This window comes from Neomonachus schauinslandi, chromosome 11, assembly GCF_002201575.2.
Source record: "Neomonachus schauinslandi chromosome 11, ASM220157v2, whole genome shotgun sequence".
Classification (NCBI taxonomy): Eukaryota; Metazoa; Chordata; class Mammalia; order Carnivora; family Phocidae; genus Neomonachus; species Neomonachus schauinslandi.
Window position 1 is genome coordinate 72,837,541 of NC_058413.1, and position 16,011 is coordinate 72,853,551.

Here is a 16,011-nt window from a genome sequence, read left to right on the forward strand (position 1 = left end):
AACTTTGAAAGTGAAGTAGAGATAAGAATTCCCTCCAAGCTGTACTTTTTATACATTCCTTTCTTTCTTCTCTGTAGAAAGGAATAGACAAGGAATTTTACCTACTGTTCACAGTCTTTGATGAGAACTTGAGCAGGTATCTTGACGAAAACATTCAGAGGTTTACATGGCACCCCTTCAATATTGACAAAGAAGACAAGGATTTTGTGAAGTCCAACCGAATGCATGGTATGAAAAATGACTTTCCCTTCTGTAAGGGAAAGGTGTAATTGCTTTTGAAATGAAAATGTTTCAAATGTTTTAACTATCTTAATTTTTGTTTCTTGGATATTGTTCTTGGTCACACGTAAATTATTTCATGACTTCATCTCAGAATGTATGGTGAAACCTCCCTATCTCCCAGCGATACTGTGAAACTTAATTAATACTTCCAGAATACTTCATCAGCTTGCGATGAAGCAACACAGAATATGAACTAGCAAAGATCACAGTACATTATAAAAGTACAAAATTACTGACAAAATGCCCTCCCTTGGGTTTGTAATCATATCATTAAGCCTGATAATCCAAGTGATCATTAGAGATAAACATTAAACAGCAAAGCATCTCTTATCAAGTACATGAAGGACTGTCTAAAGTGCTAATTTGTAAAATGCTACCCATTCCTGTCCCAGATCTTATTTAGAAGGAATTACTTAATTCCCCTTCTCTGTGTCTCTTCTATCAGTTGTAACAGTGGCAAACCACCTTGTAATTGGTGTGACTAACATAAGATTCTCATTTGTCTTGGGCACACTACCTAAGGTGAGAGAATAATGAGTGAGAGCCCAAACTCAAACAACTACTAGAGTGTGCAGTCAACAAAGGGGCCCAAAGCAAGCACTCTAAGAGAACAGGTGCCAGATTTCTCATTTTAGGACCAAGGATAACAACTATGTATTGCCTTTGAAACATTATGGGAAAATAACAAAATAGTCCCTAATCTCCCTTCCCCCAAGGAAGTTCCAAGTGACCCATAGCAGGCAGCTCACAGACTCCTATGGTCCTGGGTGCTCCATGCCAACAGTCTCCTCTTCGACCAATGAAAAGCACAGAGTAACTCATTTTCAATACCATCTTCTACAAAATTTTTGTTATAACTGAATAATGAAATTTGTTTCCAATCTTCCTAGCAGCCAAAAAAAGCGGGTGGGGGGGGGTGGAATAAAGTAGAATGAGGAAACAGCAATTCCTTCATGGAAAAGCTAAGTTGCAAAAGAAATTTATTTTAAGAGAGGCCTGTAAAGAGAAAGCATTAAACCCCTAATGGACCATGTCACATCCAGCCCCACCCTGGTTTGACAATGTGAAATACACTTTCATATATTGGATGTGTAAAATATGCCACCTTTAAAACAAAATGCAAGGAAAGCAATGTATTTTAATTTAAATTTTACATTAATTATAAATTAAATTCTATCTCCAGGCTTGCTTGCATGGAGTAGAAGGAAGAATGATGGCAGCAGTACCAAAGAGAAAGTGCCTCACATGGTAGACAGTGCTTTGCATTACACCTACTATATAGTCTATATTCAAAGGTGTTTGTTGATCTCTTTCCCTCAAGGGCATCCCCAGTGGCTTGCGAGCTGTCCTTGGGGGCCTTTTATGACAAAAAAGAAGCGTACCTACAGTAGTTCTTGGGTTAGTCAACAAATATTGACTGAGTTAGGGGACAAGACTACACAAGAAGGCAGAACAGTGTAACTTCTTTACCAGAACTTATCATGGGCTTTGGGTACCTTTATCTGACAAATTACAAACATCTCTTTAACATTCAGTGGACAAGATTTACATAATTTATTTGCAAAAGCATTATCAAAGATTTTTTTCAGAAAATGCAATGTTCTTCTCAGAAGCCTCCAGGCTTCTTAGACTTTCTACTAATAATCCCAGACATTTGAATAAAATTACCAAGTACCACTGGTTCTGCAGACACAGAAATAAAAAAATGACTTTATCTGATAATGGGATTATAAAGAAGATCATTCATATGTATGATAGTTGTTCTTTCCTACTATGGGCATTATAAGGAGTGGCACGGGTATAGAATCTTTATCTAAGGGACATCAAACATGAGACATAATTATGTGTAGTCCCCCCCCCCACCTCCGTCAAACAGTGCTATTCAGTTAATATATTCATCCCTCACAGAGTGGGAATGTGGTTTCTAAATTCTTTTCAAGGCACTGCTCCAGGTAGTCACTATCAGTGGATTGAGGTTGATATAAAAGATTTTCATTTCAGGAGATACAGAAAGTCTCCATTATTTAAATCATCATTATTCAAAGTCCTTTCAGTTATTTTATTGGGGTAGGGAAATAAAAGTTATCAAAAGGCAAAATTATTTACTCAAAGTCTAACCTCTTAAAACTTAGCACCCCTCTCCCCTGCAAGAAAAATCCCTCTCCACTGACCAGACATGCAAATACAATGTCAATCAATTGCAAATCTTTCAAATGGTGCAATATCCATGAAATCAGTAAAGGGATGTCTGGCAACTTTTGGAATCAAATGCAAATCCATTGGCAGATGAAGATCTAACAAAATGAAATGAATTAACAAACTGAGAAAGAGACACTTAAAGGAGATAACAAGATAAGAACCTCAAAAGAAAATGATTTTTAAATCAAGAGTTCTAGAGCAGGCTTTGAGGAAATTGATTAAGTTCATAGATATTTTTACAGGGATGATGTTCTTCATAATCTGCAAAACTAAAATGTGAATTGCAGGATATAATATTACACTATCAAACAATTTTGTCAGAAAAAAGTTATGCCAGAAAACAACCTGATTTATTCCTTATTGATTCTTAGGACTTGTGCCCTTGTGTATATATTGTTAAATATAACATTTTCACAATTTTAGTATATTTTCATTCTTGTTGTTCAGTTTAGTCTCCAGTTTGGATTGATTCACTGTGTGCCTTTTCTCCAGTACTATTTACTCTCTGGTAGTAAGGATCTTCTGTAAACAGTTTGAACTTCAACACTTGAACAGCCCGCCCCCACACACTGATAATCCTCAACTAAAATGGTGTGTTTTCAGTATCTACAAGATCACAGTGGGCTCTGACTATCTTTTTCCTTTCGTTTAGCTATTAATGGCTTTATGTATGGCAACCAGCCAGGCCTAAGCATGTGCAAAAAGGATAGAGTTTCCTGGCATATGATTGGAATGGGCACTGACACGGATATGCATGGAGTTTATTTTCAAGGGAACACCATCCACCTACGAGGGACTCACCGAGACACCCTAGCCCTGTTTCCCCATACCTCCACAACGGTGTTCATGCAGCCGGACCATGCAGGTAAACTTGGCAGGACCATCTCGGGTGACCAAATTCCTATCTTCAGGCATACATTCTAGAAGAAATTGGTTGGATTTGGGCACTTCAAGGCAAACAGCCTTGGTTACAATCAGACAATCCTAACTACTTTATTCCAAACACACAGTATAAAGAATAGAGGAGAAGTGGGGCACCTGGGTGTCTCAGTCGTTGGGCGTCCGCCTTCGGCTCAGGTCATGATCCCAGGGTCCTGGGATCGAGCCCCGCATCAGGCTCCCTGCTCCGTGGGAAGCCTGCTTCTCCCTCTCCCACTCCCCCTGCTTGTGTTCCCTCTCTCACTGTCTCTCTCTGTCAAATAAAAATATAAAATCTTTACAAAAGAGAAGTATCTGGAATGACTCAAAGCAGAAATCAACATCCTCTAAACAACCTTGCCACACAAATCCCAGGAGAGCGCTCTTGATCCATTCCCAGGAATGATTTGGCCCCAGGAAAGAGGATATTTCTTGTTCTCTTTAAGCACCAGCATTTTAGTTGCTGCTCTGAAGCATGTACCAGGCATGGACAGCCCCGTGGATGCTTTCAGGTTATGGACATGACCTGGTTTCCATTCTCTAGAGACTGATAGTAGCCTTTTGATAAGTTGTTTGGAGACCTCCCCATTTTCATTCTGTTGGGCACCCTTGGTTTCCCTAGAGGGGAAGTTGCATTGGGTCTGAAGTCCATGGAGGGCCCATTGAAGTGCCAGTACTCGTCCCTTCTCTTAGAGATTCCCACGCTAATTACATAATCAGGACATTTTTCCAAAAGATAAAGGGCAACACATGCTACCTGTCACATGAAAAATAAAGATAGCAGATGCTATGGGCATTCAAAATATTTCTCCAACCGAACTTTTTCATTAGTGTTCAAAAAAAACCAATATGGGGACCTGGGTGACTCCGTTAAGCATCTGACTCTTGATTTTGGCTCAGGTCATGATCTCAGGGTCGTGAGATTGGGCCCTTTTCAGGCTCCCCACTCAGCAGGGAGTTTGCTTGAGATTTTCTCTCCCTCTCCCTCCCTTCCCCCCACTTTCTCTCTCTCAAATAGAATAATAAATAATAATAATAAATAATAATAAATAAGTCTTAAAAAAAAAGAAACCAATATGCTACCCAAGATGAGTACTTGCTGACTGTGTGTCCTTTATGAATTGATGTCTACTTCTTTACTTCACATGAGAAGCACAGTTTCAATGGCCCTTAGTGTCATTGGTTAAAACATATGGCTTGTGCTTCAAAATATTTGTCCAAGAACTGCCTGAAACTAGGAGCTCCACAATCCCTGCCTTATAGACTTTGAGTATTTAACCTTTCTACATTAGTATAATTGATCAGTTATGAATCATCCAAGCCAAGGGATGCCTTGGGCACAATGATTTTTAAAAATATGCTCTTCAAGACCAAAGATGGGAGAGAAGGGTAATAGCCAGTTTTAATCTGTAGAAACCAGCATTCAGAACTACAGCTGGCTGGAATAATTTTAGGGACTTGGTTAATTATTCCAGTGCCTTGTGTACTACACATGTGCCCTATAAGGTTCTAGAGAGCTTGTGACAATGTTTTCCAGTTTACGTCTGGTGATGAGTATAAATCTGTGACTGCCTAATAGCTTGGTCATTTCACCAATTCCTGTCGCATATCTATAGGCCAAAAATAGTGCCCAAAATGTGAGTAGACCCTAGGCTTCAACTCAAATATTTTTTTCTTTGTTCTTGTTTTTTAGCCACTTTATTCAGATATGACTGATAAACAAAACCTATAGCTCTTTAATATATACAAATCAATGAGTGATGTTGAACATCTTTTCAGATGTCTGTTGGCCATCTATATGTTTTCTTTGGAGAAATGTCTGTTCATATCTTCTGCCCATTCTTTAATTGGATTATTTGTTTTTGGGGTATTGAGTTGTATCTTTTCTTTGTATATTTTAGATACTAACCCTTTATTGGATATGTCATTTGCAAATATCTTCTCCCATTCATTAGGTTGCCTTTTAGTTTTATTGTTTCCTTCACTGTGCAGAAACTTCTTATTTTGATGTAGTCCCAGTAGTTTATTTTTGTTTATTTCCCTTGCCTCAGGAGACATATCTAGAAAAATGTTGCTATGGCTGATGTCAGAGAGATTACTTACTGCTTGTGCTCTCTTCAAGGATTTTTATGGGTTCAGGTCTCACATTTAGGCCTTTAATGCATTTTGAGTTTATTTTTGTGTATGGTGTAAGAAAGTGGTCAAGTTTCATTCTTTTGCATGTTGCTGTCCAGTTTTCATAACACTATTTGTTGAAGAGACTGTCTTTTTCCCATTGCATATTCATTCTTCCTTTGTTGAGGATTGACTGACCATACAATTGTGGGTTTATTTCTGGGTTTTTACATTCTATTCCTTTGATCTATGTGTCTATTTTTATGCCAGTGCCATACTGTTTAAATTACTACTGCTTTGTAATATAACTTGAAATTGGGAATTGAGATACTGCCAATTTTTTTCTTTTTCAAGATTGCCCTGGCTATTTGAGGTCTTTTGTGGTTTCATATAAATTTTCGATTTGTTTGTACCAGTTCTGTGAAAAATGCTGTTGGTATTTTGATAGAGATTGCTTTAAATCTATAGATTGCTTTGGATGGTATAGACATTTTAATGATATTTGTTCTTCCAACCCATGAGCATGGAATGTCTTTCCATTTCTTTGTGTCATTTTGAATTTCTTTTATCAGTGTTTTATAGTTTTCAGAGTAGAGGTCTTTCACCTCTTTGGTTAAGTTTATTCCTAGATAGTTTATTGTTTTTGGTGCATTTGTAAATGGGTTTTTTTTTCTTAATTTCCCTTTTGGCTGCTTCATTATTAGTGTATAGGAATGCAACAAATTTCTGTATATTGATTTTGTACCTTGCAACGTTACTGAATTCATTTATCAGTTCAAATAGTTTTTTGGTGGAGTCTTAGGGTTTGCAAATCAAAATTACAATGAGATATGACCTCACACCTGTCAGAATGGCTAAAATAAAAAACATAAGCAACAATAAATATTGGCAAAAATATGGAGAAAAAAGGAACCTTCATGCACTATTGGTGGGAATGCAAACTCTTACAGCCACTGTGGAAAACAGTGTGGTGCGTCCTCAGAAAATTAAAAACAGAATTACCCTAAGATCCAGGAATTACACTATTGGGAATTTACCCCCAAAATACAAAAACACTAATTCAAAGGGGTACATGTACCCCTGTGTTTATAGCAGCATTATTTATAATAGCCAAGATATGGAAGCAGCCCAAATGTGGATAAGGAAGATGTGGTAATATATATAATGGAATATTACTCAGCCATAAAAAGAATGAAATCTTGCCATTTGCAACAACATGGACAGAGCTATAGAGAGTATAATGCGAAGTGAAATAAGTTAGTCAGAGAAAGACAAATACCATATGATTTCACTCATATGTGGAATTTAAGAAACAAAACAAATGAGCAAAGGAAAAAAGAAAAAAGGAGAGAGAGAGAGAGAGACAAACCAAGAAACAGACCCTTAACTATAGAGAACAAACTGATGGTTACCAGAGGGGATGAAAAAAATAAAATGATAGAAAAAAATGAATAGCTATTTATGCATTTAAAAAAGAACAAATTGATGAGTTGGGAGGTAAGTATATGTCTGTGAAGTTATCACCACAATCAAGGCCTTAAACTCCTCTTCATTCTTTTTTTTTTTTTAAAGATTTTTATTTATTTATTTATTTGAGAGAGAGAGAGCATGAGATGGGGGAGGGTCAGAGGGAGAAGCAGACTCCCCGCTGAGCAGGGAGCCTGATGCGGGACTCGATCCCGGGACTCCAGGATCATGACCTGAGCCGAAGGCAGTCGCTTAACCAACTGAGCCACCCAGGCGCCCCAAACTCCTCTTCATTCTTAGAGAAGATAATTCCTTGGCTAGCGAGGAAGATGATGAACACGTGAATAATGGGCTGTGTGGCAAACAACACACACAGCGGGAGCTCTTTCCATGTCTGCCTTCAGAGTGTCTTCTGTGTGGTTTCATAAAGACCCTTCCTCGTGAGGGTCCTGCTCAGTGCGGAGGGAGCCGGACAACCCACTGAACCAGTGGGTTTTTCTCATTCTCAAGGGGTAATTTGCAATACTTCGATATGTATAGCATGATAAAAGCTATCACTGGGCATTGTAGATGGTTAATGAGACCAATCCCTGATCACTTGCCTCTAAGAACAGCCTCTATGAAAGGAAGGGAAGATTTATTGATCCAGTAATTCCACTGACAGTTAATATCTTTCAATAATTTTATTTTATATGATTTTATGGTGAGTTCAATTAAGATATATCTACCTGATGCCAATCTAGAAAATTGCATCAGTTTATAAAATTACATAATTCTCAGACATGATTGTTGGCATTATGAAGGGAAATCTAGTTGATTTTCTTTTTCTTTTCACCTGGCATAATGTTGACCTATCACTGGTAATGAGAACCTCCTTTGCTCAAAGGATTAATGAATAATAATAATAATAATAATAATTTAATAATAATACCTTATGTGTATATTTCACTTTATATAGTTTATGAAATCCTCTAGGGCAAAATACATGATTTCAGAAATGTGCCCTAATTTCAATTTAGAATATTAATCTTACAGGTAATTAGTTCATTTTAAACTGGGCTGGGCTAAGATAATCATACCTATCAGTGATTTTCCAGGAGCAACTCTCTTCTAACAGGTGTGTAAAATAGGGAAGACCCAGAGAAATTATTTCTTGGTAGCAACTTTGCAAGTTTTCATTTTCGATTCCGAAGGAATTTCAGATGGTATTATTTTCCCCTGGTAAGTAAATATATTCACAGTAATTTATTCCCCTTGGAGTCTGGCTGGAAAATATATAAAATTGGTATTTTAAAAATCCACCTTACCAATTATTTCTTTGGGAACAAAATGCTGTAGATTGCTAGCAGATCCAAGCCAAAACCAAAACAGTCGAGTTCGGCACACAATGCCAAGCGTTTCTCTTCCAGGTATTTTCAGGCTGTTTTGTTCCACCATGCACCACTTCGCGAGAGGCATGAATCAGATATATGAGGTCAGCAGCTGTGGCAACAAGGACCCTTCTGAGCAGCCATACGGGATGATAAGAACCTTTTACATCGCCGCTGAAGAGGTAGAATGGGATTATGCCCCTAACAAAAACTGGGAGTTCGAAAAGCAGCACTTGGACGCAGGAAGGGAAAGGTACCGCAGGCGAAGCCGCCAAGTCTCTTGGGTGGGATTGCACATGCTCTGTAGATGTTTTTCAAGTGGGGAAACCTAACATTGCCCTGGTTTTGTCTGCATAATTCTGGCGGACAGAAACTGTTACTATGAGCACAAAAGATGAGGCAAGCTCCCCGTCTGCACCCTAGGAGGGGAGTCTGAAGTCATTTGGGGGCACGCCGGGCAGGCTCAGTGCATCCCCTGCTCGTGGTGGCCGGTTCCAAGTGTGGCTGTCCCAAGAATGCGTGTGCCTTTGAGCGAGCGCCTAGCGTGAAAGGGTTAGGGAAAGAGGCAGAGCCCAGTGACAGGGGGACTGTGAAGACAAAATGGTATAGAAGGAGGCAGAGATGGGGTGTGCAGCGAGATGAGCAGATGGGTAGGTTGAGGACCGCAGGGAAAGAGCATTCATCGGATGGGGAACGGCCTAGGAGCGGGTAGGAGGCATTGCTTTGGTAGAGATCCCCGAATTGAGATGGGCAGACTGGTCTCTCTAGTAGGCCCTGTACCCAGAAAGTTCCCAAGATGGACCCTCCCGTGAGAGTACTGTCAGCCAATGCTAAGCACCAAAGGGTCAGCAGGGCTGGAGCCTGGGAACGCTGGTCCCCCACGCACACTTCCCCTCCCGCCCCTGTGCACTGGGGTAGAGTGAAACAAGGTATAGAGGCATCTGCCTGGAGCTGACCTGTAGACCTCCTCCCCCAAGTTCATACCCTCCACTCAACAACACCTGCTGCTTGGGTAGTCCTTGTCCCCATATACTGACCAGGAGACTCAGTGCAGAGAGTTAAGGCTAACCACTAGTCATGGACACTGGAATTGAACATAGACCTTTTCAAGGACAAATCTGTGTTCTCATCACCAAGCCATGTTAATTTGCATATCTTTGTTCCTCTTTGTTCTGTATTATCAGCTCCCTACGACCCCCCCCGCTCCCCAATTCTCTCTGGCCACACCACACACAAATCCTCTATACCCAACTCTTCCTGATCTTAACATGTCTTTTTTGTTGTTGTTCTTACTTGTTGGCCTGTTTTGAGGGTTTAAACTCCTGGAAAAGAGAGTAGAACAGCATCACCTTATGGATAAATGAAGAAACAAAATGACTCGTCCCCTTTAAAAAGATTTGCCTCAGGGACAGGATGATTTAAAATTTGTTCCATGACTCACCAACCCATTTATTAAACCAGACATTCCTCTCCTGCAAAACCAGTGCTGCCGATACCAGCTCAAGACTGATGCTGGGGCAGTAGAAAATGAAAAGAAGACTGACCCAGCCTTTTCTAAAATGATGATTTTTACTTAAAGATGGCTAGCACTAAAGAAATAATCGCATAACAATTTTGTTGTATGTATATTCCTAGCCCGTGAGAGTATAATAAACATAGCCGTCATGATTTTCTTGAAACTCAGCGTAATTTCAGTTTTCGGACCACCAGCTCTCTGGGCCAGCAGGAGGCTCCAGCCTCAGTCTTCTGGGATTGTCTCCCAGGGGACATAGAGAGAGAGAGAGAGAGAGAGAGAAAGAGAGAGAAAGAGAGAGAGGGTGCTGGCTGTGTTTGCACTCTGCCCTGCTGCTCGGGATATTGCCCATAAATAAACGAAAACAAAGTAAAACAAGAGCCTGTTCACATATTCGAAGTATAATGGATCTGTAGAAAGAAACTCAGTACAGATGGAGATGACCGGGCCCCCTAGAGGCATGTCTGTGGCACCTCTGCAGCTGGGAGTCCAGGGACAAACGCCCCATCTGCACCCCCACTGTTATGCCTCTGCCTTTTGAGCCAAAGCCTTGGCAGGGAGCACACCTAGTTTTCAAACTACCTGTCAGTGTGGGTTATCCCTGAGACATTTATCATCCCGGTTCGCACAGACCCTCTGCCTCACCTTGGGACCCAGATATCTTTCCCTGAAGGCTTTCTCAGAACACACTGAGAAGGCCTCGGGATCCCAGAAAAGCAACCAGTGGGATTCATCAGCGCAATGCCAGGGTTTGTGCAGTGGGAGAGAATTCAAACACCGAGATGAAGTTGCTCTAGGGAAATAAAGCTGTATTCCTAGTACTCCTGAGCTTGTGGACTGATAGGCATTTAATTTCACCAGTGTGGGATTTGAGATAATAACTGCCATGTATTGAGCACCCACCCTGTGCCAGGCATTTTGCTAGGGTTTTTATAAACCCTATCTCATAGTGACCCTCACAATGTCCTTGACCCATTTGGTCAGCCTTGGCCCAGAATCTCACCTGACATCCCAGCAAGATGGCAGATGAGCAAGTGCTTACATGGTGTTCAGTATGTGTCTGGGGCAGCCCTTTATAGATCTTAACCCACAGAGTCCTCACACCCATCCTGGGAGGCAGATGAATTGTCATTACCCTACTTTGCAGAATAGGAAAGCTGGCAAACAGTAAAGCGTGGCTCCAGAGGTGTCTGGGTCACTACCACACATGTTACTAGGACTCTTGGAAAAGGAAAGTCAAAGAAAAATTCTCTTCCCTTGGCAAGCATTGTGGTTTAGGTTGAAGATATACATGCGTTTGTTAAGTACCTACTGTGTGCTAGGCATTGTACCAGGTGCTGACAAAACGGTGCTAACAAGGGCAGGCGAGGTCCTTTCCCACACAGAATTCATGGTTCACGGGGAAGACATTTGACCAAGCATATTGAGCAAGGTCATCACTATGAGAGGGTAAGTGCAGGGCACAGGGGGAGCTCACAGCAGGTGCACATGGCCCCATCTGGGGGAGAGCCGGGGAGAGAGTAGGTGGTCAGGGAAAGCTTCTTGAGAGGAAGTAGTCTTTGTCCTGGGACTTGAGGAATAGGCCAGTTGAAGAGGTGGCAAGGGTGTTTTTGGCCCAGGGGATAACACATGGAAGGCCTGGAGGTGGGGAGAGCACATGCAATTCAAGAGAGAATATTTAGAATGACCAAAGCGTAGAGAGTGTGGGTGCCAGTATTGGGCAAGGAGACTTGGGAGGTTGGCAGAGGCAGATAGTGAAGGGGGTGTGAGGAATTTGGGGAGTTGGGCAGTGGGAAGCCATCAAGAGTTTTCCACCAGGACTCACTTGGTTGAATGTACAGGTTAGGATCACTCTGCCTGTAGCGTAGAGGGTAGAGGGAAGGGAGGAGCATGGGAGGCAGGTAGAATGACCAGGAACAACTCAGTTCATGTAGGTAAGTGATGTAGGTGGCTGAGGTTGGAGTGCAGGTAGTTTAATGGAAGGAAATGGAAGGCTGTGAGACATACTATATTTTGTAGGTAAACCGATAAGATTTTTTTCCCCAACGTTCGTGATCATCTATCTTGATGATGGATTAAATATATAGTTGATCCTCATTATTTGCAGATTCCATGTTTGTGAATTTGCCTACTTGCTGAAATTTATCTGTAACACCAAAATCAATTTTTGTGGTGCTTCTGTGGTCATTTACAGTGATGCATAAAGCAGCAAAGAATTTGTGTCACCCAATACGCACATTCCCAGCTAGGTCAGACAAACGAGTCATCCCTCTGTCTTCTTGTTTCAGCTTTCACACTGTAAACAGACATCCTCTTTGTGGTCTATTTAGTGCTACTTTTGTATGTGTGTGTGTGTTTTGTTGGTGACTTAGCTGTTTAAAAATAAAAATAAATAAATAAATAAATAAATAATAAAATATTTATTTGGCTGCCTAGTGTTCTCAAGTGCAAGAAGACCGTGATGTGCCTTACAGAGGAAGTGTGTGTGTTAGATAAGCTTCATTCAGGCATGAGTTACAGTGCTATTGGCCAGAATTCAAAGTAAATGAATCAACAATACATATTAAATAAGATGTCTTTAAGCAGAAACACACATAAAACAAGGATATTTATTAATCTGTCAATGAAAATACTGTGACCAGAGGTTTGAAGAAACTGGGTTTTTTTTTGGAGGGTTGGGGAGGTGGATTTTCCTCTACCCTTCAAATTCTTCTGGCTGGTCTAAGAATTAAATTGACACGAGAGAATCAAATTTACTTACACAGGGAGAATCCACATAAACATGAGAGATTCCAAAGACAGTCAGGCAAAATGAGATATATATGTCATCCTGAACTAAGGAGAAGGGTGAAGGAGTCTGGGACTTCAAAGAAAAGGAGAGCAATTCATAAGAAGATGAAAAAGAGTAAATGTTAGGTAAACAAATGTTGGCTGGGCCACTCCAAAACAATGGGACAGAGAGAAGAATTTTAACAAACAGACGTTGCTAAATTCCTCCCTGTCTCCCACCCCTAGTTCATATTATAATGTAGTTACCTATGGTAATAGCCTCTTCTTGGGATGGGTCCTCTACCTAAATACTTTTAGGCAGTTAGAGGGAAGGTCAAAATTTTTTCCTGGATCTTTTAGGTCTTGATTGTTTTCAGCTCAAAATAATCCACATGCCAAAATGGCACATCTTGGGGCAATTCACTGTGAACACCTACAAAACCTAACCTTGTATTTCCCCTAGGAACAATGGTTCAATATTCATTATTGCAGTGTTTGAGGTGACTTTCTAGAACATGACTCCTGTGAATAACAAGAATCAACTATGCCTATATTTGTATATGAGTATATGCACAATATACAACCCAGAGTCTTTCTTGAGATCTTTAAAGTGGAAAAGTAGAACAAGGTACAGAAAGATACACGTGAAATCTGAAGGAATTCAGGGTGGTAGAGAGTGAGTGTGCGCATGTGTGCATGCATGTGCACGTGTGTGAGGTTAGTTAGTCCCAAGAAGAAATGTGCTATCTCATGGGACTTTCTAACTAAGGTTGGTCCCATTCAGCACCCAGCAGGGCTTTGCAATGATGGTCCTCAAGAAGGAAGACCTGGGCCAGACTGCCTGCCCCCATCAGAACCCCCTGAGGTGCTTTCAAGTGCAGATTCCTGGCCCCACTTCCAGAGAGCCTGGTGCAAAAGTCCAGCTCCACAGGGGGATCCTGAGGGCAGCCAGGTTTGGGAAACACTGCTCCGGAGTACCCCTGAATCACTCAGAAGCACTCAAGGGTTTTCTACCTCCTGACAACTTTAATTTCTGATGCTTCTGCTTTACAGATATGGAGATATATTTATGAACCACACTGAGAACTGGATTGGCTCTCAGTACAGGAAGGTGATTTACAGAGAATACACCGATGGTGAATTTGTGGAGATCAAGGCCCGACCGCCACGAGAAAAGCATCTGGAACTCCTGGGTATGGTACAGATCACAGCCGTGCACTGCCAGCCCCAAGGGTGGCCTGAGAAGGGACAGCAGGGACAGAGTAGCCTGACAGCATCCATCCAAGTATGACATCTTCCTGTCCTCCCATTGTCAGGGAGCATGCTCTTTCAAAGAATGGTCAACCAGATAACCAGCAATCCATATCATCAGGGTTGTCTAACCAACATCTGTTGCCCTCAAGTTCCTTTCCCATCCCTCTGCTGAGCCTGGACATATTAACTTGGAATGATCTGATGCCTCAGAAGAGCAGGCAGAGTATTTGCATAACTCCTTCAAGGTCCTGGATTCTCCATGCACAGAGCCATAAGAACACACCATAAAAATAATTCAAGCCAAAGAGAAACCCCTTCCATGAGAGAAGTGCTAAGGATGGAAGGGCTGGTTTGAGTTCAGGAGGCCCTGAACTTGGCCTTCTCAGGACCTGCTGGGCCTGTCTGATGTCCTGGGCTGCCTGACGTGGTGATCAGATAAGCTCTTTTGGCTTTCCTTCCCCACTTCCACCTGGGAGTCACCAAACTTGACCCCATCATGAGGATGAGATCTTGAGGCAGAGGGCTAATCTAGATGACTTTCTGAAATCCGTTCCCCCCCTTTTTTTTTTTCCTGTTCTCATTTTTAAATTCACAAGTCATATAAATAGTATGACTTTACACGGTGTTTCTTAATATTAAAAAAGGCACCAGGACAGCTAGCTTGATAAATTATTAAATGCCCCACCCATCTTCCCCTTACCCTCACTGTCTATTAACACTGGCATGCAAGCTTGGTTTGTGACACTAAAAGAGTCAGCCCCAGTAGGAACATTCCTTCTTTTGAGCTGTGTCTGTCGAATGAGCTCCAGGAAAAAAGCTCACTGGTCCTACCAACAAGAGTGGGTTGCCCCTCAAAAAGCAACTGAGGGTCTGCTCAGTAAAATGACACAAAGCCATGACTCCGTCAGAGGCAAGCCCAGTGGTGCTTCTCCCAGGAGACCATGAGGCCCATCCACTCATTTTCTGCAGCTCAGGGACAGGCCTGTGCCCCTGAAGTTCCAAAGGGCACAGGACAGGCAACCCTCTGTTCTTTACTGCTGCCGGTGACCTATCAGGCCCCAAATCAGAAGACATTCACTCCTACCAGCACAGCAAGCCATGTGGAATTAAAGTAGTAATGAATGACAAATAATCATTTTAATATATGTATACACATGCACCTATCTGGAACTATATCCAAATTTGCTATTTAAAAGACATGCATTCTTTTCTAGCTTTATCATTAAAAACAAAATAGCATTTCTTCTCAGACACTTCCTGATTCATACTAAATATTTTCTTCCAAAGATAAAAACAGTCCATCAAATTTCAGATTTATTTAGGACTTTAGTGGTCTTCTCAGAAAAGCAACTAAAACCATGGTTTGAATCCGTGAAGAGAGGATGGGTGCCTTCAGAGCCCCTACCATGAGCGTATCTCTCTATGAATGTAGTGGAATGCCGTGAACCCCCAAGGTATCCAAGTACTGAGAAATGGCATTGGACATGCATTAGTAAAATCCCTGTATTGATCATAAATTAGTACATAGATGTTTTAATTTTGTTCTTATCTTTCAAATCCCTTTTATACACAATATTTCATTGGATCCTCATTGTGGTTATTATTATTGATATATCCATTTACCAGATAATGAACAATTTCAGACTTGCCAAAGTTACTTACAGAAGTTACATACAGAACTAGAAGTCACCATATCATGTGGATATGGCTTTTCCTGGAGACTGTCTCAGCAGTAGTAAAAATTTAAGCATTTATTGAGTACTTACTGTGTTTCAATGCACTGAAATAAGCACTTTACATACATTATCTTATTTAATTCTTACTATATCCCTATGAGAAAGGTGATATTAAACCCATTTCATAGGGGAGGAAATTGAGTCAGGTAGGTTACTTGACTTACCCAAGGTCTTTCTAGTAAGTGAAGGAAGCAGGATTTGAACCCAGGTTGGTCTGATTGCCAAACATTACATGAGTATTTAACATTACATATATTGCCTTCTAAAGGAAGTATGCTAATGGGGAAACTAACCTTTGTTTTATTTTGCTAAAAACTACCTACACATATATTACATCAGTGTTGAAAAGAGCAAAGATAATGCACACAGCCTTGTGTTTTGCCTTTAG

General features: G+C 41.0%; 1 protein-coding gene across 1 annotated transcript in view; it reads left to right on the forward strand.

The window, feature by feature from the left end:
* Nucleotides 1-16,011, forward strand: part of HEPHL1 (hephaestin like 1) — an 89,177-nt gene that overhangs the window by 40,620 nt on the left and 32,546 nt on the right. Inside the window, exons 10-13 of the mRNA XM_021679082.1 lie at nucleotides 78-228; nucleotides 3,134-3,346; nucleotides 8,391-8,604; nucleotides 13,687-13,826. Of these exons, the coding sequence (XP_021534757.1) occupies nucleotides 78-228; nucleotides 3,134-3,346; nucleotides 8,391-8,604; nucleotides 13,687-13,826 (718 nt within the window). The remainder of the gene's footprint in view (nucleotides 1-77; nucleotides 229-3,133; nucleotides 3,347-8,390; nucleotides 8,605-13,686; nucleotides 13,827-16,011) is intronic.